Raw genomic sequence first — 22529 nt, 5'->3', positions numbered from 1 at the left:
CAGTTCAAAAGCACACCAGTGCAAGTAGATAAATAGGTACCACTGTGGCGGGAAGGTAAATGGCATTTCCGTTCGCTTTGGTTTCTGTCACGGTGTTCTGTGCGCCAGAAGTGGTTTAGTCCTGCTGGCCACATGAACCGGGAAGCTGTCTGTGGACGAACGCAGCTCCCTCACGAAGAGTCGGGCACGACTAAATGACTAAACAACAACAACAACATTGGGTATTTATTCATCCAGGACTGTGGCAAGAAACTTGTTCCTTTCAAACATTCAGACGGGGTGTGTGGGTGTGGGGAGGAGTGGAGGAAAATAAAGCCACCCACATTGTGTACATATTGTTCACTGAAAAATCTTTTACTCCTTTCGAGTTACGGTACATTTAGAACTTTTAACCAGAAGCGCCTTTTTTTTTTTTTTTTACAAGAATACAAGAAGTCACAAATGACAATACGGCAGGTAACGGCACTGCATAGCAATAGCCATAGAATCGTAGATTTGCAGAGATGCGAGGGACCACAATGGACATCTAGTCCAACCCTAGACCGGAGTGACAATCATTGTGCATCACACAAGAGGATGGGAAGACGTGACAGGTTATCATGCCTAATCTAGTCATTAAGCATCAGTAGCAGTGCTGAGATGTGTGTGTTGGTTCACAGGCATGAGCGCTTGCAGGGTCTGAGCAGAGAACAAATCTACACAACGCAAGGAAGTATTTTAAGGCTGGTGCTGGCCTTCACAAGCAAAACACTGCCAGCAGGAGATCCAGGCAGGGGGGCTCTGGATTAAGGGCCACACTGAGGCGGAGGAGGAGTTGGACAGACTTGGCAGGTGATAGGAATAAGTCCAGCCCTGGGTGCAATGGTCCAGGCTCTGCATATGGCTTTGGGCTCTACCGAGAGAGAGAGGTACAAAATGATACATGGAATTTTAGGTTATAATATCTGCAACTTCTATTTAAAGCAGGGGTCAGCAAACTTCTTCAGCAGGGGGCCGGTCCACTGTCCCTCAGATCTTGTGGGGGCCCCGAACTATATATACACCGTATTTTTCGCTCTATAAGACGCACCAAACCACAAGACAGTTTCTGGAGGAGGAAAACAAGAAAAAAAATATTCTGAATCTCAGAAGCCAGAACAGCAAGAGGGATCGTTGCTCAGTGAAAGCAGCAGTCCCTCTTGCTGTTCTGGCTTCTGGGATAGCTGTGCAGCCTGCATTCGCTCCATAAGACGCACACACATCTCCCCTTACTTTTTAGGAGGAAAAAAGTGAGTCTTACAGAGCAAAAAATACGGTATATATATTTGGGGGGTGGGCGGGAATGAACAAATTCCTATGCCCCACAAATAACTCAGAGGTGCATTTGAAATAAAAGCACACCTTCTACTCATGTAAAAACACGCTGATTCCCCGACCGTCTGCAGGCCAGATTTAGAAGGCGATTGGGCCGGATCCAGCCCCTGGGCCTTAGTTTGCCTACCCATGATTTAAAGGAACAGTCAGGGAGAACATGTATACAGTAGACAAAGAAGCCATTTGAAGCTTTCGTCTGAGGCAGCGGATTTGCACCAGACCAGCTATGGGCCATTCCAGATTGATGCTGTTTCTGGATAGCAATCAGTCACACCCTGGCAAATTTAGGCGGCACAATTAAATGCACTGGGAAGTGTGGGATAGTAATGGCCTGACTCATGGTTTTGTAACTTCGTCCCAAACAAATCAGAATAAACGCTTCATAAATGGGTACCTTGCCTAAGCTCCCCACAAATGGATTAGGAGGAATGTTCAACAAGCTGGCAGTCTGGAACTAGTCTATATGCAATAAATAGACAGGTATCTATTTAGCTATGTACGCAGGTGCATAGCTGTCAACTTTCCCCCTTTTTAAACGGAAATTCCCTTATTCTGAATAGGATTCCTCACAAGAAAAAAAAAAGTTGACAGCTATGTGCAGGTGGTGGGAATTTGCTGCCTCAGATGGAAATGTTATGTCGTCCTTGTCTATCGTAATTGTCCTATTAGTTTTATTTTAAGCACATGTTGCACATATTATTATTAGTTTTTACAGCACTCGGAATACATACCATTCAATTATATTTATTATAATATATAGTGTGGGCATGATTTCCCTGCATTGAATTGAAATCCATGTCGAAAAATATTTTTATGCAAAGAGACAACAACTTTTAGACTTCCTCAGGGCTTTCAATCTATCTGAACAGGACTGGGGTCCATTTGAAACATGCAGAAGCCAGCGGCAAAATTTGAATCCAGATCTGAAATCTGCCCCCCCACTCCAATACCCAGAGGAAGTATTGATCCTTCTCCATTGCAGTTCATTGCATGTAGCCAAACATGGTTGTGTTGTGAAGACTGTGTTCTTTCTCTTCCAGGGGCGAAATGAGAAGAGACTTTAATTCCCATAGCTGTCAACATACAGATTTGAAAATAAGGGACCAGCAGCCTCAAAAATAAGGGATCAGCAGCCAAAATAAGGGATTTTCCAGACATAGGTATGTTCAACCTCTGAGCCCCTCCAAGCCAAAGGCAGAAAAGCCAGCCAGCAGCCAAACGAAGCCGCAAGCAGTGGTTCCCACAGCGCAGCAACCCGGCAAAGGGGATGCAGCAAGGAAAACCAACGTCACCTCTCCGCTGGGAAGCGCTGAGCAAAGGCAATTCCCCAGGCAACGTGGCCGATTTGATTGGCACAAGGCATGCAAGCTCCACCCCCCAGTCGTTCTTAGACTCCTTATTGGGTGAGCAACGCAGCCAAGCAACACAGTTGGAGCCTCCCTCCTCCCTGGCCGGCAGGGAGGGAGGGAGAGGAGCTGCTTCCTTTGAAACCCGGGAAATTTAAGAGACATCATCAATAAGGGACAGCAGCGGGACACAGCGCTGGGATAAGGGACTTTCCCACCAAATAAGGGACAGTTGACAGCTATGTTAATTGCACTTTTGAATCCCATGCCACAAAAAAGTAGCTACGGATTTCCCCAATAAAGGAAGGGTTATTCTGTGCCCCCGTGAGATTTATCCTCTCTAAATCACCCTCCTTGCCAGCTCTGATTTGTTGCAAGTTTTAACGACTGAAAATTGCATACTTTTTTAAGAAATCCAGCGGGGCAGGGGCAGTTTTCAGCAGGAAAAGGAGACGAGGTTAAACTCTCTCTCACCCCACTGCTCTGATCTGGACTGAGGCCCTTGAGGTTCCATTTTGGAAAGAGCAAGACATGGAGTGTCTTATGTATTACAGTATTTTAGGGGTTTGGTTTTTTTTGAAGCCGCCCAGAGTGGCTGGGGAAGCCCAGCCAGATGGGCGGGATATAAATAATAAATAATTATTATAAATTATTATATTATAACCACGGGATTAAAAGCACAATTAAAATCACGCCTAGGTGTTTGTTTTTTAGCCCTGACTAGTCTAAAAGTAGTAAAGTAGCAGAAATTGTGGTGGTGTTTTATTAGCGAAGTGGGGTTGTTCAGAAACGAGTTAGAAGCTTTTATTGGATTGTCGTGGGGCGCTCTTGGGTGTCTGAGAGCCGGGGAGCTCTGTCTTGGGGTAGAAAGCGCTGCTGCCACTCAGGGGGGTTAAGCGGACATCGTTCTCCTGCTTCTCCGATCCACCTTCTTCCTTGATGACCCACTCGGCGTTCTGAGGAACCAGACTTCCTTGGCTGAACTGTTCTTCCTGCGAGCAAGAAAAAGGGTGAAATATACTCAGAGTCAAGAGTGGATTTCATGCTCTTTATTCAGCTCATAGTGGTGAGGAGGAATGAAAGTTTCCCCAAAGTATCTGCTTTATATACATTATTTACACAATGGGCTGCATGTGATTGGCTAATTCCGGGATTCTCCTGTAGGCCAATCGGGTTGTGGATTCACTTCCACCTGGAGCTGGATTGGGTGGCTCCTGCGGAACAATCCTACTGCTGCATTGCTCTAGGACCAATCAGACTGCTGCATTTTGGATCCTATTGTTCTACGACAAATCAGACTGCTGCATTCTGAATCCTATTGTTCTAGGACCAATCAGACTGCTGCATTTTGGATCCTGTTGTTCTAGGACCAATCAGACTGCTGCATTCTGAATCCTATTGTTCTAGGACCAATCAGACTGCTGCATTTTGGATCCTATTGTTCTAGGACCAACCAGACTGCTGCATTTTGGATCCTGTTGTTCTAGGACCAATCAGACTGCTGCATTCTGAATCCTATTGTTCTAGGACCAATCAGACTGCTGCATTTTGGATCCTATTGTTCTAGGACCAATCAGACTGCTGCATTCTGAACCCTATTGTTCTAGGACCAATCAGACTGCTGCATTCTGAACCCTATTGTTCTAGGACCAATCAGACTGCTGCATTCTGAATCCTATTGTTCTAGGACCAATCAGACTGCTGCATTTTGGATCCTATTCAACTCAGTACATAACAAAGGGAAAGGCAGCTGCTCATTCAGAGGCTTACGGACAGAAGTGGGGAAGGACTTGCTGCAACAAAGGGATTACCAGCAGCAGTCTCCCCCCTCCATGGGTTCCTGAAGCTGGTATTCAGAAGCATCACTGCCTCCTGTGGCAGGGAGTTCCAAAGTTTGACTATGCGGATTATCAAGCGTTACTGAGGTGGAGAGGAGACTCCAGTGGGAATCTTTTCACTTTAAACCACCAGTCCACAGGGAGATGTAAAGGTGGGTTCAAGAAACCAGAAACCAGCAGGGGAGGAGTGCTCTGGAAAAACACACACACACTCTTTCAGTTTTACAGTTTAAAATACAGTGGTACCTTGGGTTAAGTACTTAATTCATTCCAGAGGTCCGTTCCTAACCTGAAGCACCGCTTTAGCTAATGGGGCCTCCAGCTGCCGCAGTGCCAGAGCACGATTTCTGTTCTCATCCTGAAGCAAAGTTCTTAACCTGAAGCACTGTTTCTGGGTTAGCGGAGTCTGTAACTGAAGCATATGTAACCTGAAGCGTATGTAACCCGAGGTATCACTGTACTAATTTAAACATCCTTGAGATATCAGTGACTTCCCTTCTTCTCTTTCCATGGTTCATTTTGCATATCACAAATTTTACAAAAACTAAACCTTTCAGTATTCCATCCATCAACCTACTTACACTGTTGAATTCATCTTAATGCTGCCCGTGTTTTCAAATGTACACAATTTCCCCCCAGGTACTCAAAAAATGTTTCCCAGTCTTCTCTAAAGCTATGTTCTTCTTGTTCTCTTATTCTATATGTTAGGTATGCATGCTGTGCATATTCCATCAACTTAAGTTGCCATTCTGCTTTAGCTGGGAGCTCGCTCGTTTTCCATTTGGGGGCTAACAAAATACGGGCCGCAGTAATGGCATACATAAATAATTTTTTGCACCTGGGAATCTCTGCCTGTATTATCCCCAACAAAAGGACTCTTTTTTGTTTTTGTTTTTTTTGTTTTTTTTTGAAAGGTGCTTTTAAACATCCCCCCCAATTCATTATGGATTATTTCCCAATACTCTTACCCTTTTACAAGTCCACCACGTGTGAAAGAACATTCCCTCAACCTCACTGAATCTCCAGCACTCATCTGATTCAGTCTTAGACATCTTAGCAAGCCTAAGGTAAAGGGACCCCTGACCATTAGGTCCAATCCTGGCCGACTCTGGTGTTGCGGCGCTCATCTCACTTTACTGGCCAAGGGAGCTGGCGTGCAGCTTCCGGGTCATGGGGCCAGCATGACTAAGCCACTTCTGGCGAACCAGAGCAGCGCATGGAAACGCCGTTTAACTTCCCGCTGGAGCAGTACCTATTTATCTACTTGAACTCTGATGTTCAGGGACCGAGCAACGGGAGCCCACCCTGTCAGGGGATTCAAACCGCCGACCTTCTGATCGGCAAATCCTAGGCTCTGTGGTTTAACCCACAGTGCTACCCGCATCCCTTAGCAATTGGGCCAGCACAATTGTTGATTCGCACTGAACTACAGCAGGCTCCAGATGTTTTGGGCCTACAACTCCCATGATCCCTAGCTAGCAGGACCAGTGGTCAGGGATGATGGGAATTGTAGTCTCAAAACATCTGGAGGGCCAAGGTTGAGGAAACTACATTTTGTTTTAAGCTTGGGTTTCATGTGACTGGCGAACCAGGTCAAAGCCTTTGCCCCACTTTATTGGGTGGAGTGGATACCGTACTTTTCTGTGTATAACAAGCCCCCGTGTATAAGACACCCCCTATTTTGGGGTTCTAAAAATTCAGAAAAGGGGGGGATTGCCCAGAGTTGTTGACATTTGGGAGGGGAGGATTGCCCAATGTGGATTCTGCACCCTGAGTAGATAGGTAAAGGTAAAGGGACCCCTGACCATTAGGTCCGGTCATGACCAACTCTGGGGTTGCGCATTCATCTCTCTCTATAGGCCGAGGAAGCTGGCGTACAACTTCCGGGTCATGTGGCCAGCATGACTAAGTCACTTCTGGCAAACCAGAGCAGCGCACGGAAATGCCGTTTACCTTCCTGCCAGAGCGGTACCTATTTATCTACTTGCACTTTGACGTGCTTTCAAACTGCTAGGTTGGCAGGAGCAGGGACCAAGCAACGGGAGCTCACCCCGTCGCGTGGATTCGAACCGCCGACCTTCTGATCGGCAAATTCTAGGCTCTGTGGTTTAACCCACAGGGCCACCCGCGCAATTGGAACCTACTTTGCTAATGTTGTTGAGTAGCTTGCTCGCTGAGTCCTTGTTCTTGAATTTGCTTCTTTCCAGACCCTCCAGCTTAACCACCAAGGCTTCCGTCTTGGATATGACACCCCCGATGGAATGCTCCAGCTGCAGAACCCGTCTCAGGAGTCTGTGGAAGAAAGTGAGGTTTGTTCCCATGCTTACCTCTTTGTGCATCAATCAGCAAAGGAGAGATTATTCACAATCTCCGCTTCTAGTTTTGAGCCCAACTCTTCCAAATTCGTTTGATATAAGAAGGGGAATATTAGACCCTCTGAGTGTCCCTATTTTCCAGGGACAGTCCTAGATTTTACAGAAGCCATCCCAGTTTCTGATTTCATCCCCAAATGCTCTGCTTTTCTCCTATTTTCATTGGAGAAATGTTGGATGGTATGCAGTTAGGCGACCCCTGAGCCAAATAGTAAGTAGCCATACAATCAGTGTTTTTTTCCTGGGGATACGCATAACCCTAAACATTTTGTGAATCTAACGGGAGAAGAAACTAAAAATGTTAAATTTTAAAGGTTTTTTTCTAGCATGGTGAATCGTCAGTTCCGTTGCTACCCACGATGGTGGCCTCATTTTCTGTCACAGTGTTTTCCCCCGAGTCTCAGACAGAAGCGAGTGTTTAACGTGGGAAGTAAGGTAAAGTAAAGGGACCCTTGATCATTAGGTCCAGTCATGGCCGACTCTGGGGTTGCGGTGCTCATCTCGCTTTATTGGCCGAGGGAGCCGACGTACAGCTTCCGGGTCATGTGGCCAGCATGACTAAGCCGCTTCTGGCGAACCAGAGCAGCGCATGGAAATGCTGTTTACCTTCCCGCCAGAGTGGTACCTATTTATCTACTTGCACTTTGACATGCTTTTGAACTTCTAGGTTGGCAGGAGCTGGGACAGAGCAACGGGAGCTCACCCCGTCGCGGGGGTTTGAACCGCCAACCTTCTGATTGGCAAGTCCTAGGCTCTGTGGTATAACCCACAGCGCCACCCACGTCCCAACGTCTGAAGTAGGAGTTAATAATAATAATAATAATTTATTATTTATACCCCGCCCATTTGGCTGGGTTTCCCCAGCCACTCTGGGCAGCTTCCAACCGAATATTAAAACAATGTAATACAGTTGAAATCTAGCACTGTGGTTGGTTAGTTCCATTGTTACCACCTCCAATGGCTGCCTCATTTCCTTTCCTGGTGTTTCCTGAGTCTCAGACACAAGCGAGCGTTTAATGTGTGAAGCAGTGTGGAATGTGGACATGTGGTGCTTTACTGATAAAAGTTTGGCCTCATTGAGGGGCAGTATTTCAATATGAGTATTGCGTGTTCTTTGTACTTTTGTCCATCTACTGTATTTATTTTCCCTGATTTGAACTATAAAATTGTGATTTTATTGAGTCAAAATGAGAGTACCCCTGAACATTTTTTAAAGAAAAGAAGCACTGTATACAACCATTAGAAGACATCTAAGGCAGCCCTGGGACGCAGGTGGCGCTGTGGGTTAAAGCCTCAGCGCCTAGGACTTGCCGATCAAAAGGTCGGGGGTTCGAATCCCTGCGGTGGGGTGCGCTCCCGCTGCTCGGTCCTAGCGCCTGCCAACCTAGCAGTTCGAAAGCACCTCCGGGTGCAAGTAGATAAATAGGGACCGCTTACCAGCGGGAAGGTAAACGGCATTTCCGTGTGCGGCTCTGGCTCGCCAGAGCAGCGATGTCACGCTGGCCACGTGACCCGGAAGTGTCTCCGGACAGCGCTGGCCCCTGGCCTCTTAAGTGAGATGGGCGCACAACCCCAGAGTCTGTCAAGACTGGCCCGTACGGGCAGGGGAACCTTTACCTTTACCTTAAGGCAGCCCTGTACAGGGAAGTTTTTTTAATGTGTACTGTTTTATTATGGTTTTTATACAGTATATATTGGAAGCTGCCAAGAGTGGCTGGGGCAACCAAGTCAGGTGGGCAGGGTATAAATATTATTATTATTATTATTATTATTATTATTATTATTATTATTATTATTATTATTGAATAGGACGTCCCTATTTTCATCAGAGAAATGTTGGAAGGCATGGAGTATGGGCACCATACCTATGTTTTGCATAATACATAATTTAGTGATCTCTTTTTGGGTCTATATATTCTGATGAGTGTATTTGACAGGTACTAATAAAATTAAATAATAATACAGACGTTTGGAACTCCTCCTCAGACACCGGGCTAGATTTGTTTCCTTGATTGTTCTTTGCATCTGCAATGGCAAATGGGCCCTCCAAATTGTTGTCTCTGAAGGATTTCCCCAAATTCTCAATTTCTGCATTCAACGCAACCTAGGAAAGAAGAAGGAGCCAGCCATTTTTATTGTGTTCAGGTATGACCACCGTGCTTTTAAAACTCAATCAAAGGCACTCCTTTGACACAGAGGGAGAATGTATCCTTACTCTCTTCTCCTCCAAGTCGTTCCGCATTCTCTTCTGCTCCTCCTCATCCAGAATCTGGTTCCCATCTTTATCAAACTTTGCAAAGGCTGCCGTGATCTCGTGCTCAGCATGGCCAAGCCTAAGGAAGGAAGGACAGCAGGAGAGAGACTGGAGCTGAGACACAGGGCCTGGACACGTAACATTCTTGTTATAGACGAAAATTTGGCAAAACACTTTGGCCGCCCCGTCAGCATATGCTGTGAGTTGTGGGATGTGATTCATGAGGAGCAGTCAAGTACAACATTCCTTCTTTTCCTAGAGAAGACATCCAGGGGAATTGTGATGGCCTGGGATTCGGACTCAGAGGCTGAACCTGAGGAATCCCAGTCTGCACAGGAGTCCCTGCCTCCAGAACCAGGTGAGCCGGGGCTGGGGCTTGAGCCTGAAGGGTCCTCACCTGTGCTGGATCCTCAGGTGCAGGCACCAGCTGTGTCTGCTCTGGCTCCTGAGGTGATGGAGGACCCATTGCCTGCAGGTGCTCCACTCTCAGCCCCGTCAGGGGAAGCTGAGGTTGCCTCTGGGTCCGGTAACCCTCCAGCCTCTCCTGAGGTGCAGAGGCTCAGGGCAGAGAGGCGGAGGGAACTAAGTTCTTGCAGGAGGAGTGCTCGCCTCCAAACCAGGAGAGACGAGTCACCTGTGGACCGGGGCCGCCCTATGCCTCAGGGCAGATAAAAACCAGCCAGCCCCAGTCCCAGGTTGCGGGAGCAATGTTGTTGGTAGCCCGTTCCTGCCTGCACCCTGTCCTGCTGGATCTCCTGACCTTGCCTGACTCCCTGCTTTGGACCCAGTTTCAACTTTGACGGACGGCCTCAATACTGCACCCTCGACCTCGGACTGAACTTGGACCACGCCTCACGGAAACCCATGGGACCAGCACAGTAATGTTTGGTCCAGCCAGTCGAAAACTTCCTGTTTCCTCCTGGCCTGGAGCATCCTTCCTCTTCCATGTGACTAGAGGTGGGCATGACCTTACCTGCCCAGGTAACAAAAAGGGCAAGGCACACAACACACTTTCTTCTTTTTGACTCTTCTCCATCTTCCTTTCGTCGTGTGAACTGCAGGACTGCTAGCCTGCAGTCACTGGGATTATTCCCCCATACGGGATAGGTCCAAATGTATATACTTTGTAACTAAGTCTGCCTTCAGGGATCCAACTGTGAACTGGTGATGTGAGTAAACTTGTGTACTTTAAACAAGATTGTGGCGTGTTCATTCTTTTAAGAGGGATAATAAGAGGACTTACCAGGAACTTTATTGTGAGAGGCTTAAACGAGCCTGCAACCAGCTATCTGCTGTGCGTTTAAAAGGGGAATGTAAAACTCTGCTAAGTTATGGAACTTGCTAGCGCAAGTTAGGAAGGATATTACCATATTTTTCGCCCTATAGGACACACTTTTCCCCCTCCAAAAATGAAGGGGAAATGTGTGTGCGTCCTATGGGGCGAATGCAGGCTTACGCTGAAGCCTGGTGAGCGACAGGGGTCAGTGCGCACCGACCCCTCTCGCTCTCCAGGTTTCGTGAACCTCTCCACAAGCAGGGGGAGCACTCCCGCTGCTTGCGGAGAGTTGCCTGCATGCCGAAGCCTGCGCGCGCTGAGCTCAGCGCGCCCAGGCTTCGCAGACCTGCCTGTTTGGGGGCTGGGGGGGAAATAATTTTTTTCCTTTATTTTCCCCCCAAAAAACTAGGTGCGCCTTGTGGGACAGTGCATCCTATAGGGTGAAAAATATGGTAATAAACAATATATCCTCTCCTGCCTCCCTGAACATTCCCACAGTGAGACTAAGATATGTGAGGAAGTCTAGCATCAAACATTGTTTGTTGGCCGATGCCAGTCTGTGGTATGAGGGACTTCCAAGAAGGTTCTCTGCAAACTCTGAAGCTACTTACTCTCTCAAGCTGTTCTTAAAGTCTTCAAATTCCAGCTCCTTGGTCCCTTTCTGCAAAGCTTTTTGCACATCAGAGATCCGGTCTTTTTTCAGCTTCAGCTTCATTAGGGTCTTATTATAGCCCTGGAGTTAAAAGATGCATGGAAAAATTCAGCCTTGCCACCTCACCCTGCTGCAGGCAGAGGAAAGAGGTATGGCAGCAACACGAACAGTCTGGAATATGGTCACAATGAAATCAGAACAATTCTTCACAAGACATCAAAGTGAGTTCACATGTCCCCCCAACCTTGTCTCTGCAGTGTGTCTCTGCAGTGTGTCTGAAGAGCTTAATAATAATACTAATAGAGAAGGAAATTGACTGAATATGCAGAATTGGACAAATTGACAGGGAAGATTCGATATCAGAAAGACCAAAAGTTTATCGAGGACTGGGGGAAATTTACAGAATATCTGAAAAATATATGTGATCTACAGACAACGCTTGTTGGTTTTGAAGAGACTCTGTGAGATAGTAAGAAATATTGCAAAAAAGAGAGTAAGAGGAAAAGGAGTTGGGAAAGGCAATATCATGTTTAGAAATGCGTCAATAAATAGAAATTTTACGAAAGATTGACAGAGAAACTGAGGGAAGTCAAAAACTGAAGAATGAGTGCAAAATAATTTGTTGATTGTATAAAATTTGTTTGGAAAATGAATAAAAATTATTTTTTGAAAAATATATTTATTATTATTTATACCTCACCCATTGGGCATCTTACAGCATATCTAAAAACATAATAAAACCATGAAGCATTAAAACCTCCTGATACAAGGCGGCCTTTAGATGTCTTCTAAAGGAATCAGTGTGGTATAGTGGTTAAGAGCGGTAGTCTCGTAATCTGGGGAACCGAGTTCGTGTCTCCGCTCCTCCACATGCAGCTGCTGGGTGACCTTGGGCCAGTCACACTTCTCTGATGTCTCTCAGCCCCACTCACCTCACAGAGTGTTTGTTGTGGGGGAGGAAGGGAAAGGAGAATGTTAGCCGCTTGGAGACTCCTTCGGGTAGTGATAAAGTGGGATATCAAATCCAAACTCTTCTTCTTCTTCTAAAAGTTATATAATTCTTTATCTCCTTGACATCTGATGGGAGGGTGTTCCACAAGGTGGGCACCACTACTGAAAAGGTCATCTGCCTGGTTCCCTGTAACTTTGCTTCTTGCAGTGAGGAAAAAAGGCCCTCAGAGTTGGACCTTAGGCTGATGGATGGGGGTGGAGACACTCCTTCAGGCATACTGGGCTGAGGCCGTTTAGGGCTTTAAAGGTCAGCACCAACACTGTGAATTGTGCTCGGAAATGTACTGGGAGCCAGTGAAGATCCTTTAGGATCAGTGTTACATGGTCCTGGCAGCCGCTCCCAGTCACCAGTCTAACTGCCGCATTCTGGATTAGTTGTATTTTCTGAGTCCCCTTCAAAGGTAACGTTAAGTTGTGGGTGAACATATCAGACGACACAGCGATTCTTCAAACAGCTCTTCTTTATTCACAGACCAGACCAGAACTGAACTGAACTGAAGGGTTCAGCCGGCCTGCTTATATAAAGCTCCACTAGAACGCAACAGTAACCACTTTCTTTAACTATCCAATCACTGAACGTTACTTTCAATCCCTTATTTGCATATGTGGACCTGAGTGAAAACTATCTACAGTATCCCCCTGCTGGCCCAGGGTGAGAACTTCAGTACATAACAGGTAGCCCCATGTAGAGTGCATTGCAGTAGTCCAAGGGGGAGATGAGCTGTTCCTCCCTCTTCCCTCTTCCCGGCACCCAGCGTGATGCATTACAGTGGGGCAGAAGGACCCAAAGTTTTGTGGACCTTGAGGAAATTATTCATCCCAAGGGTTGCTGGGGTTCTGCATGCCAGGGTGCTGCCATGTAGCATCTGAAGCTGCAGAAATTGGAAGGAGGAAAAGACTGCCCTTCTTTTCCCTCCTTATGGCTTCTGTAGCAGAGCCTTTGTTGTCTCAGGATGTGAGGGTTCAAAAGGAAAGGGGTGTGTGTGTTTCTGTAGCAGGTCACCTGATTTTGAAGCTGGTGTGGGGGATCTTGTCTAGAGTTGACCTTAATCCTCTATCAGGTTTATCCCCCCCACACACACCACCATTCATTGATAGGATTCAAACAAACACCCCAAATTCCCCTCTTCCCATCATCTATCGTTTCCCAGAAAAGCCTTATAATGGTGAGCGTTTTCTCAATGCGCAAACCCTCCGAAACATAATCCAAATTTCACAGGAGAGGAAATGTGGATTTCAATTAATGAAGGAACCTGTTTCAGAATATCCGTGAGCTGCAGTTCATTCTTCTGGTTTGAAAGCTCCTCTTTGACTTCAGAATACGTGTCATTGATAATAGCCAGGAACATGTTCTGTGGGAAGAGAAACAGAAGGGTCGGTTCCTCCATGTGGACTAGACACATAAAGCACCCTCTTTGGTCCATGGAGCAAATGAAAGTAAATTATACCTCCCAACTTTAACACTTCAAGAATCTTAATATATATATATATGATCAACTGCTGTCACAAATAATGTACCCACTCCACATGTCTTTCCCACTCCACCTATTTAGTGGCAGTGCCAAAAAGAAGAAAATATCCCACAAGCCACCTAGTTCAGTGCTGTGGGGGGTGGGCACAGTCATTGTATTGCCTTCCCGCCGGAGCAGTACCTATTTATCTACTTGCACTTTGACGTGCTTTCGAACTGCTAGGTTGGCAGGAGCAATAGAAAGCAATAACGCACAACTTACCAACAGCACAAAGAAGACAAAAAAGACGTAGGTGACAAAATATATCGGCCCCAAGACCCGGTTAGCGTTGTCAATGGCGTTGTAGTCAAAGTCGCCGAGGATTATTCGAAACTGGGTGAAGCTGGAAGGTAGGAAGAGGGTGAGGGTCAGTATGGCAGAATGCCTCGCTGGGTGCAGAAAATAAGTTCAAGTGGTAAATATGTCACTGTGCATCCCTAGACCTTGAATGGAGGAGCTCAGGGCTTCAGCAGTCTAGAATCAGAGCTTTGTAGTGTTGTACTGGGCTTGTAGGACCCCTACTTCCCATGACAGAACCTTCTGTGCACAAAACATATAACTGAAGTTGTAAGGTTCGTGCCTCAGTGGGGAACCTCTTCGTCCCGCCAGGACTCCCCATTTGGTCCATGAAGTAGTTTGGACCAAACAAGAGCCACCTGCCCATTTCCTGAAATCACTGGGCATCAGGTGCAGGGCAGGTCAAGCTGTGGGGCCAAATTCAAGCAGAAAGCGGGGGGCTGCTTGCATCCATAATGCCTGGTTTTTGCTATTTATTTTGTGTTGTTTTGTTTTGTTTTTGTGGCTCATTTTTGGTTTGTTTTTGTGACTGTGGAACCCAGTTCAGCTACTGATTGATTGATTACAGGTAGGTAGCCGTGTTGGTCTTATTGGTGTTTTGCAACTTTGACCTGTTGCAGGACCTTGGCCAGACCTTAGCAGAGCATATGCAGAGTTCTCAAAAGCAATCAGTTGCAGGCAGGATGGACGAAGCAGGAACAAGACGCTGCTACCAGTAACTTGATTACTTAGAGGTGTTTATTATTTACAGCAGACTTCAAGTTACTATATACAAGAACAGAACAGATACACAGATCTTAACTAGCTCTCTCTCAACAAACTCCAAACGACTCTCAGAACACCACACTGACCAACCAACACATTCCAGTCAGTAAGGTCATAAATCATCATGCCTGTGTGAGACTTTACCAATGGTAAAGCTGTTTCCAGGGTCCCATATTTCCAGGCAGATAACTCCTCAGTCATCCTTGGCTGTCTGCCAGCTCTTAATTGATTCCGTGTGAAGCTGCACAGAATTGCATGTAGTCAAAATCCCAACAGGTCTGCTGTAGTCAAAACAAAACAAAAAAAAAAATCTTCCAGTAGCACCTTAGAGACCAACTAAGTTTGTTCTTGGTATGAGCTTTCGTACACACGAAAGTTGGTCTCTAAGGTGCTACTGGAAGAATTTTTTTTATTTTGTTTTGATTGATTGATTGACAACAGTACGCTGTTTATTGCTTTCATTTTATGGATCAATGGTCTTGTTAGATAGTAAAATTCATGTTAAATTGCTGTTGTAGGGGTTGTTTTTAAAAGTCTGGAACAGATTAATCCATTTTGCATTACTTTTTATGGGAAAGCATGCCTTGGTTTTGGAACGCTTTGGTTTTGGAGCAGACTTCCAGAACGGATTAAGTTTGAGAACCAAGGTATCACTGTATGGACTTCAAACCAGTTTTGGATGATATATCGATCTATCGCCCAGCTCCGAGTTGCTCTGGAAGCTGAGCTCCAGTCCTGAGAGAAAGGTTATTCGCTTACCAACAACCCTGGAGAGTTTTCTGATTAAGCAGTCTATACTTTTGTCCTGAACAAACAAGCAAACAGGAGAACAAACAAACCCCGTACACGCTAGTCTACACAATCAGGCACACACTATAAAATGTAGAGCAGGTGTATGATGCGGTACAGTTCAGTGCTTACCAACCTATGTGGTGGCATGCGACCAAAAACCTTAAAGGGGGATGAGGAGGAGGAGGAGGAGGAGGAAAGGGAGGCCCACTCACATGCATTTGACAAAGGTGCTGAAGTTTTCCACTTGGGTCCCGAAGAGAAGGTATCCTAGCTGGGCGTAGGCAAAGAAGACGATGAAGAACATGATGGCAAAGCCTAGGATGTCTTTCGCACAGCGAGCTAAGGTGGAGGAGAGCTGTGTCATCGTTTTGTTAAAGCTAATGTATTTGAATATCTGGATCGGGAAGGAAAAGAGAAGGACAGGTTAAGGACAGGGTCAAGTGAGATGGGATGAGGAGAAAGCCTGGGGGAATTTATGGACTTCCTCTCAAGTGACAAAGATTGACAGGGCACTAATGGTATACAGTGGTACCTCAGGTTACATATGCTTCAGGTTACATACGCTTCAGGTTACAGACTCCACTAACCCAGAAATATTACCTCGGGTTAAGAACTTTGCTTCAGGATGAGAACAGAAATCGTGCTCCAGCAGTGCGGCGGCAGCAGGAGGCCCCATTAGCTAAAGTGGTGCTTCAGGTTAAGAACAGTTTCAGGTTAAGTACGGACCTACGGAACGAATTAAGTACTTAACCTGAGGTACCTCTGTACCTCAGAAGCAGGTCTTCTGTGGCTGATGGCTTGAGGGAGCAGAGTGTGTCTGTTCCATACTCTCCAACATACCTCTGTTGAAAACAGAAATGTCCCCTCCAATATGGGGTTGTCTGTATGTGTATCAGGTTGTAAGGGGTTGTATTGTGGTTGTGCGACAGTTCTTCAGTTTTTCAAACAGGTCTGTTTTATTCATGACAAAAGGGGCAGACATAGCACACAACATCCGGTAGGTGGCTCTCTCTGCAAATTTTGTCGCCCTGGAAATTTCTCATTTCAACATTTAAAACGCATGCACCCCATATTGTCTGGCCAGCAGCTGTTGCCTTAGGCTTAAGTGGAGCAGCGGAACCTGAATGACTTTTGAACTACTCAGGACTTCACCCAGCCAATGAAAGCATGCCGTCCTCAGCCAGCTTGAGTACAGCACATAAATAGTTTTTGCCAAAAACCAGAGAGGGAGAATGATATGCCTTGCAAAGAACCGCAGTTTAAAATGTCGAGGGGTCCATTTCCAGCACGTTTCCAGCATATCTGTCAACTTACAGATTTGAAAATAAGGGACCAGCAGCCAAAATAAGGGATTTTAGACAACGAGTTAAAAGGGACCAGATAATTTTAGAGAGCAGCGCCAGTTTTTAGCCCTTCGTTTCCAGAGGTTGCTGCTCAAGACACCAGCCGATGAAACACTGCAATTAAATAACTAGAAGCAGCAACCACTTTTTGTGCAAAACGAAGTTCAAGCTACGAAGATGCTGCTGCAGTTCTGCATCTTTTCTCTCATGCTCCATCTGCAGCTCTCAATTCCATCAGGTGGGGCGGGAGGAAGGGGGGGGAATAGCGCCCGAAGTAAACCCGCAGATCAGACCATCTATGCTAGTCTACCACTACAAATCTATGGGAGAAGCGTTTGCGGTCCTTCCCTTGTAGCCCTTGGAACACCTGCCCACGCCTCCGCCTCCTCCTCTTCCTCCTCTTTCTGAACTGCTTTCTCTATGGTTGCCCTTGCTCTCCTCTCAAGGCTCCTCATAAATTCATAGACCATGCTAGGCTGCCCATCTGATTCGGGTCCTTCGGCAGCACAGCCGCAGTATGGCCTAGCGGGAGCGGCGGCAGCAGGCAGAGGGGAGGCCCCAGGCGGAGACACTCAGTTTGGCAGCCGCGAGGAGGATGGTGGCGGAAGGGCCTGAGGCTCCCACCAGTCCTGGCGGGGAGGGGTTCCTGGGGGCCGAGGCTGGTGAGAGGAGGCTGGAGGGAGCCGGGCCAGGCAGCCAAGCAACACAGTTGGAGCCTCCCTCCTCCCTGGCCGGCAGGGAGGGAGGGAGAGGAGCTGCTTCCTTTGAAACATGGGAAATTTAAGGGACAGCCATCAATAAGGGACAGCAGCGGGACACAGTGCTGGGATAAGGGACTGTCCCTCCAAATAAGGGACGCTTGACAGCTATGGTTTCCAGCTGCTGTGATACAGTTGCCACCCATCCTGTATAATACAGGATCATCCCGCATTTCAATATAAAATACTACACTCTGTATTCATTCAATACAGCATGTCGTTTGCCCTGTATTTCCGCTCTGCTGTGTGCCTCGGATGTGACTTCTGGTGTTTCACGAGGCACCAGAAGTTGAGTTGGGGACCATGTGGTGTGGGTGCTGGGCACCCACCCAAAAATTTAGGTGGGTGCTCGAGCACCCAGGGCCCCCCAGAGATGGCAGCCTTGGAGGGCAGGGGAGAAGATGAGGGTGAAGGAGACTGAGCGGAGATATGATAGACATCTTCAAGTATCTGAAGGGCTGTCACATGGAGGAGGGAACAAGCTGGTTTTCTTCTGCCCTGGAGAGTGGGACCAGAACCCGTGGCTTCAAGTTACAAGAAAGGAGATCCCAACTAAACATCAGGAAGAACTTCCTGACAGTAAGAGTTGTTCAACAGTGGAACGGTCTCCCTTGGGAGGTTGTGAACTCTCCTTCCTTGGAGGTTTAGAAGCAGAGGTTGGGTAGCATAGATGCATCAGTTGAGATTTCTGCAGGGCTTGGGTCAGATGGCGCTTGGGGGTCCGTTCCAACTCTACGAATCTATGATTCTATGCATAATATAGATGCTCCATCCTAGGAGTGCTGGAATCTTTGGCTGACAACAGACGGATTCATAGTCAGGAAGCCAAGTTTTTATCTTGTAAATCGCCCTGTGATCCTCAGATGAAGGGCAGATAGATAATCAGATAGATAGATAAATATATAGATGTTAGATAGATAGATGATAGATGATAGATAGATAGATGATAGATAGATAGATAGATAGATAGATAGATAGATAGATAGATAGATAGATAGATGATAGATAGATAGATAGATGATAGATAGATAGATAGATATAGATAGATAGATAGATGATAGATAGATAGATAGATAGATAGATAGATAGATAGATAGATAGATAGATGGATAGATATAGATAGATATAGATAGATAGATAGATAGATAGATAGATAGATAGATAGATAGATAGATAGATATAGATAGATATAGATAGATGATAGATAGATAGATGATAGATAGATAGATAGATAGATAGATAGATATAGATAGATATAGATAGATGATAGATAGATAGATGATAGATAGATAGATGATAGATAGATAGATAGATAGATAGAGATAGATGATAGATAGATAGATATAGATAGATAGATAGATAGATAGATAGATAGATAGATAGATGATAGATAGATATAGATAGATAGATAGATAGATAGATAGATAGATAGATAGATAGATGATAGATAGATAGATAGATAGATGATAGATAGATAGATAGATAGATTAGATAGATAGATAGATAGATAGATAGATAGATAGATAGATGATAGAGAGATAGAGAGATAGAGAGATGAGAGATAGATAGATGATGATAGATAGATGATAGATAGATGATAGATAGATAGATGATAGATAGATAATAGATAGATAGATAGATAGATAGATAGATAGATAGATGATAGATAGATAGATAGATGATAGATAGATGATAGATAGATAGATAGATAGATAGATAGATAGATAGATGATAGATAGATAGATAGATAGATAGATAGATAGATAGATAGATAGATAGATGATAGATAGATAGATAATAGATAGATGATAGATAGATAGATAGATAGATAGATATAGATAGATAGATAGATGATAGATAGATAGATAGATAGATAGATAGATAGATAGATAGATAGATAGATGATAGACAGATAGATAGATAGATGATAGATAGATAGATAGATGATAGATAGATAGATAGATAGATAGATAGATAGATAGATGATAGATAGATAGATAGATGATAGATATAGATAGATGTTAGATAACTAGATAGCTAGACAGATGTTAGATAGATAATAGATGATAGACAGACAGACAGACAAACAGACAGACAGACAGACAGACAGACAGACCGATACCTTGATCCAGGCAAAGAACAAGTTCACAGCGTTCATGTTGTTGTACTGAGTCTGCCAAAAAGCCAGGAATTCAAAGTCCGCATAGATGCTGGGGTTTCTCAGAAGCTGTCCCATCAACCTGTTGACCTCAATGGTGCGAAAGATGTGGAATCCGATGGCTACAATAGAAAGCTGAGGGGAAAACCCTGGGATTTAAAGGAAATTCTACAGAGAGTGGAGCCTCATCATTCTTTCGGACTTTCTGTAGCCATATTGCTCAACTACACCAGGGTGGGGAACGTTACATATGACGTCAGGTGTGAGAAAGGTTGGTTTGGCCCAAAGGGACTTTGACAGCACTGCTGGGTGTCAGTTGCTTTAGAGCTGCTGAACAAATTGTTTTGCCAGCCTTGTGCTTGGTGCCTAGGAAAGATACTGTGCCCTATCACCTTACTCCCAATGAAGGTGTCCCAATGAAGGTTCATTAGGTGAAAGTGCATTTTCGAATGAAGACTATTGGGGCAAGGCAGTTTCTCTTGTCGCCTGCTAATTAGTCGAGAAACAAATATAATTTCTGCAAAGGTGAGATTGCAATCATACTTAACATAGTCAGCTGCTTTGCATATTGCATACCATCAGTGCCGGATTTGCATATAAGCTAAACAAGCTATAGCTTAGGGCCCCACTCTCTTGGGCCCCCCCCCAAAAAAATAAAGAAAAAAAACCTGGATGTACATTTCCAAAATATAAGATAAAAAACCAATAAAACCTGCATGCAGCAGGTATTGGTGTTGTGTAGGCTCCTATGATGTAAGTCATGGGCCCCACCTGCTAGCCTGCTCCCTAAAATATCACTGGTTTGCTGATTTCTATATATAGGGTATCTACATTCTGCAGGGAATGGTTGCAGGGCAACATGTAGCATGCAGCTGCAGACTGCAGGGCAGCACAGTTGAATGTAGGCCAAGCTGTTGTAAGGTAAAGGTAAAGGGACCCCTAACCATTAGGTCCAGTCGTGACCGACTCTGGGGTTGCGGCACTCATCTCACTTTATTGGCCGAGGGAGCCGGCATGCAGCTTCCGGGTCATGTGGCCAGCATGACTAAGCCGCTTCTGGCGAACCAGAGCAGTGCACAGAAACGCCGTTTACCTTCCCGCCGGAGCGGTACCTATTTATCTACTTGCACTTTGACGTGCTTTCGAACTGCTAGGTTGGCAGGAGCAGGGACCAAGCAACGGGAGCTCACCCCATTGCAGGAATTCGAACTGCTAACCTTCTGATTGGCAAGCCCTAGGCTCTGTGGTTTAACCCACAGCGCCACTCGCGTCCCTTTGGTTGTACCTGTTACCTAATATTAAAATACATATTTTGTTATGTGCAAATGGCTTTAGATACCTATGAGGTCCATAAATTATCCTATAGCATATATTCAACACAAAAAACAGTGACAATCTGTTGTTGACAAAGGACAGCTGGACATAAAAAGGGCCCCATTACCTTCAGTAGCCTAGGGCCTCATGAAACCTAAATCCAGCCCTGCAAACCATCCAAGTGTCCCTGTTTTCCAGGGACGGTCCCAGATTTACAGAAGCTGTCCCGGTTTCTGATTTTACTCCAGAATGTCCCGCTTTTCCTTAGGACGTCCCTATTTTCATCAGATGAGTGTCGGAGGGTATGTTGTTTCCCTGTCTTTCTCTGATCTGCGCTGCTCTCCTTGTCAGCTCCCGGACAACCTTAGTCTTTGGGGGAGGGGCGGTTGCAGCCTCTGCCCGCCCCTCTAAGAGTGAAGAGGTATCCTATTAAAGGGATCCAGGAGGAGCTGCTTTTGTCTGGAGACCCAGTGTCAGGAGTCCAGGTTCTCAGCTTGAATACACAGTAAGGTAAAGGTAAAGGTAAAGGTACCCCTGCCCGTACGGGCCAGTCTTGACAGACTCTGGGGTTGTGTGCCCATCTCACTCAAGAGGCCGGGGGCCAGCGCTGTCCGGAGACACTTCCGGGTCATGTGGCCAGCGTGACAAGCTGCATCTGGCGAGCCAGTGCAGCACACGGAACGCCGTTTACCTTCCCGCCAGTAAGCGGTCCCTATTTATCTACTTGCACCCGGGGGTGCTTTCGAACTGCTAGGATGGCAGGCGCTGGGACCGAGCAGTGGGAGCGCACCCCGCCGCGGGGATTCGAACCGCCGACCTTTCGATCGGCAAGCCCTAGGCGCTGAGGCTTTTACCCACAGCGCCACCCGCGTCCCTTAACACAGTAAGCGTAGCTAATTAAAAAGGCTTTATTGCAAAAAAACCCAGATAGCTCCGGGCGGCTTCAACAAAGCCTGCGGCACTATTATTCAAGACGACCCTTCTGAAGACTGAGTGACCAGAAGCAACTGAACTTTCGCTTCTGACGTCTTTTGTTTTGCTTCCTATCCTGCAGCACTCTCATTCGCCGAGATCTCGGACTGAGTGGGTCAGCTCCCGCCTCTTCCCCATTCTCTGAGAGGCTGTCTCTTCACTCTTCCCTGCCTGTTTGTGATTCCGGCGAGCTTTGACAGCGTTCTAGCCTGCTCCCCGTTCCTGTCTTATCAGCTTGCACATCAAGGTCAGGAGGAGCCAGAGTATGCAGCTGCTGGTTTTCCTCTGTCTGACTAACATCAAAGCAGCCTTTCTGTTCCTGGCTGTTTTCTGCATTGAGCTGCAACCTTTCTCTTGGAGCTGACTCATTCCTGACACCCAGAGAGGTGTGAGGAGCATACCACTCTTCAAGGTGTCAATCTCACAGGGGAGACCTCCTTGATGTGTGTCATTAGGTCCTCTTCTCTTCGGGTTGACCCCAAATGGTATACAGTGGTACCTCGGGTTACATACTGTC

General features: G+C 46.0%; 1 protein-coding gene across 1 annotated transcript in view; it reads right to left on the bottom strand.

Annotated features, from left to right (window-relative positions):
• Positions 1-1770: 1770 nt before the first annotated feature.
• Positions 1771-22529, bottom strand: part of PKD2L1 (polycystin 2 like 1, transient receptor potential cation channel) — a 50822-nt gene continuing 30063 nt past the window's right edge. The window contains exons 7-15 of the mRNA XM_081913575.1: positions 19691-19861; positions 15680-15861; positions 13836-13956; positions 13356-13454; positions 11051-11172; positions 9125-9242; positions 8877-9013; positions 6682-6829; positions 1771-3691 (exon numbers count right to left, since the gene is read on the bottom strand). Of these exons, the coding sequence (XP_081769701.1) occupies positions 3494-3691; positions 6682-6829; positions 8877-9013; positions 9125-9242; positions 11051-11172; positions 13356-13454; positions 13836-13956; positions 15680-15861; positions 19691-19861 (1296 nt within the window). The 3' untranslated portion in view covers positions 1771-3493. The remainder of the gene's footprint in view (positions 3692-6681; positions 6830-8876; positions 9014-9124; positions 9243-11050; positions 11173-13355; positions 13455-13835; positions 13957-15679; positions 15862-19690; positions 19862-22529) is intronic.

The sequence above is a fragment of the Podarcis melisellensis genome, assembly GCF_964234715.1.
Source record: "Podarcis melisellensis genome assembly, chromosome: 5".
NCBI lineage: Eukaryota > Metazoa > Chordata > Lepidosauria > Squamata > Lacertidae > Podarcis > Podarcis melisellensis.
This window is presented reverse-complemented; position numbering and strand designations above follow the sequence as displayed.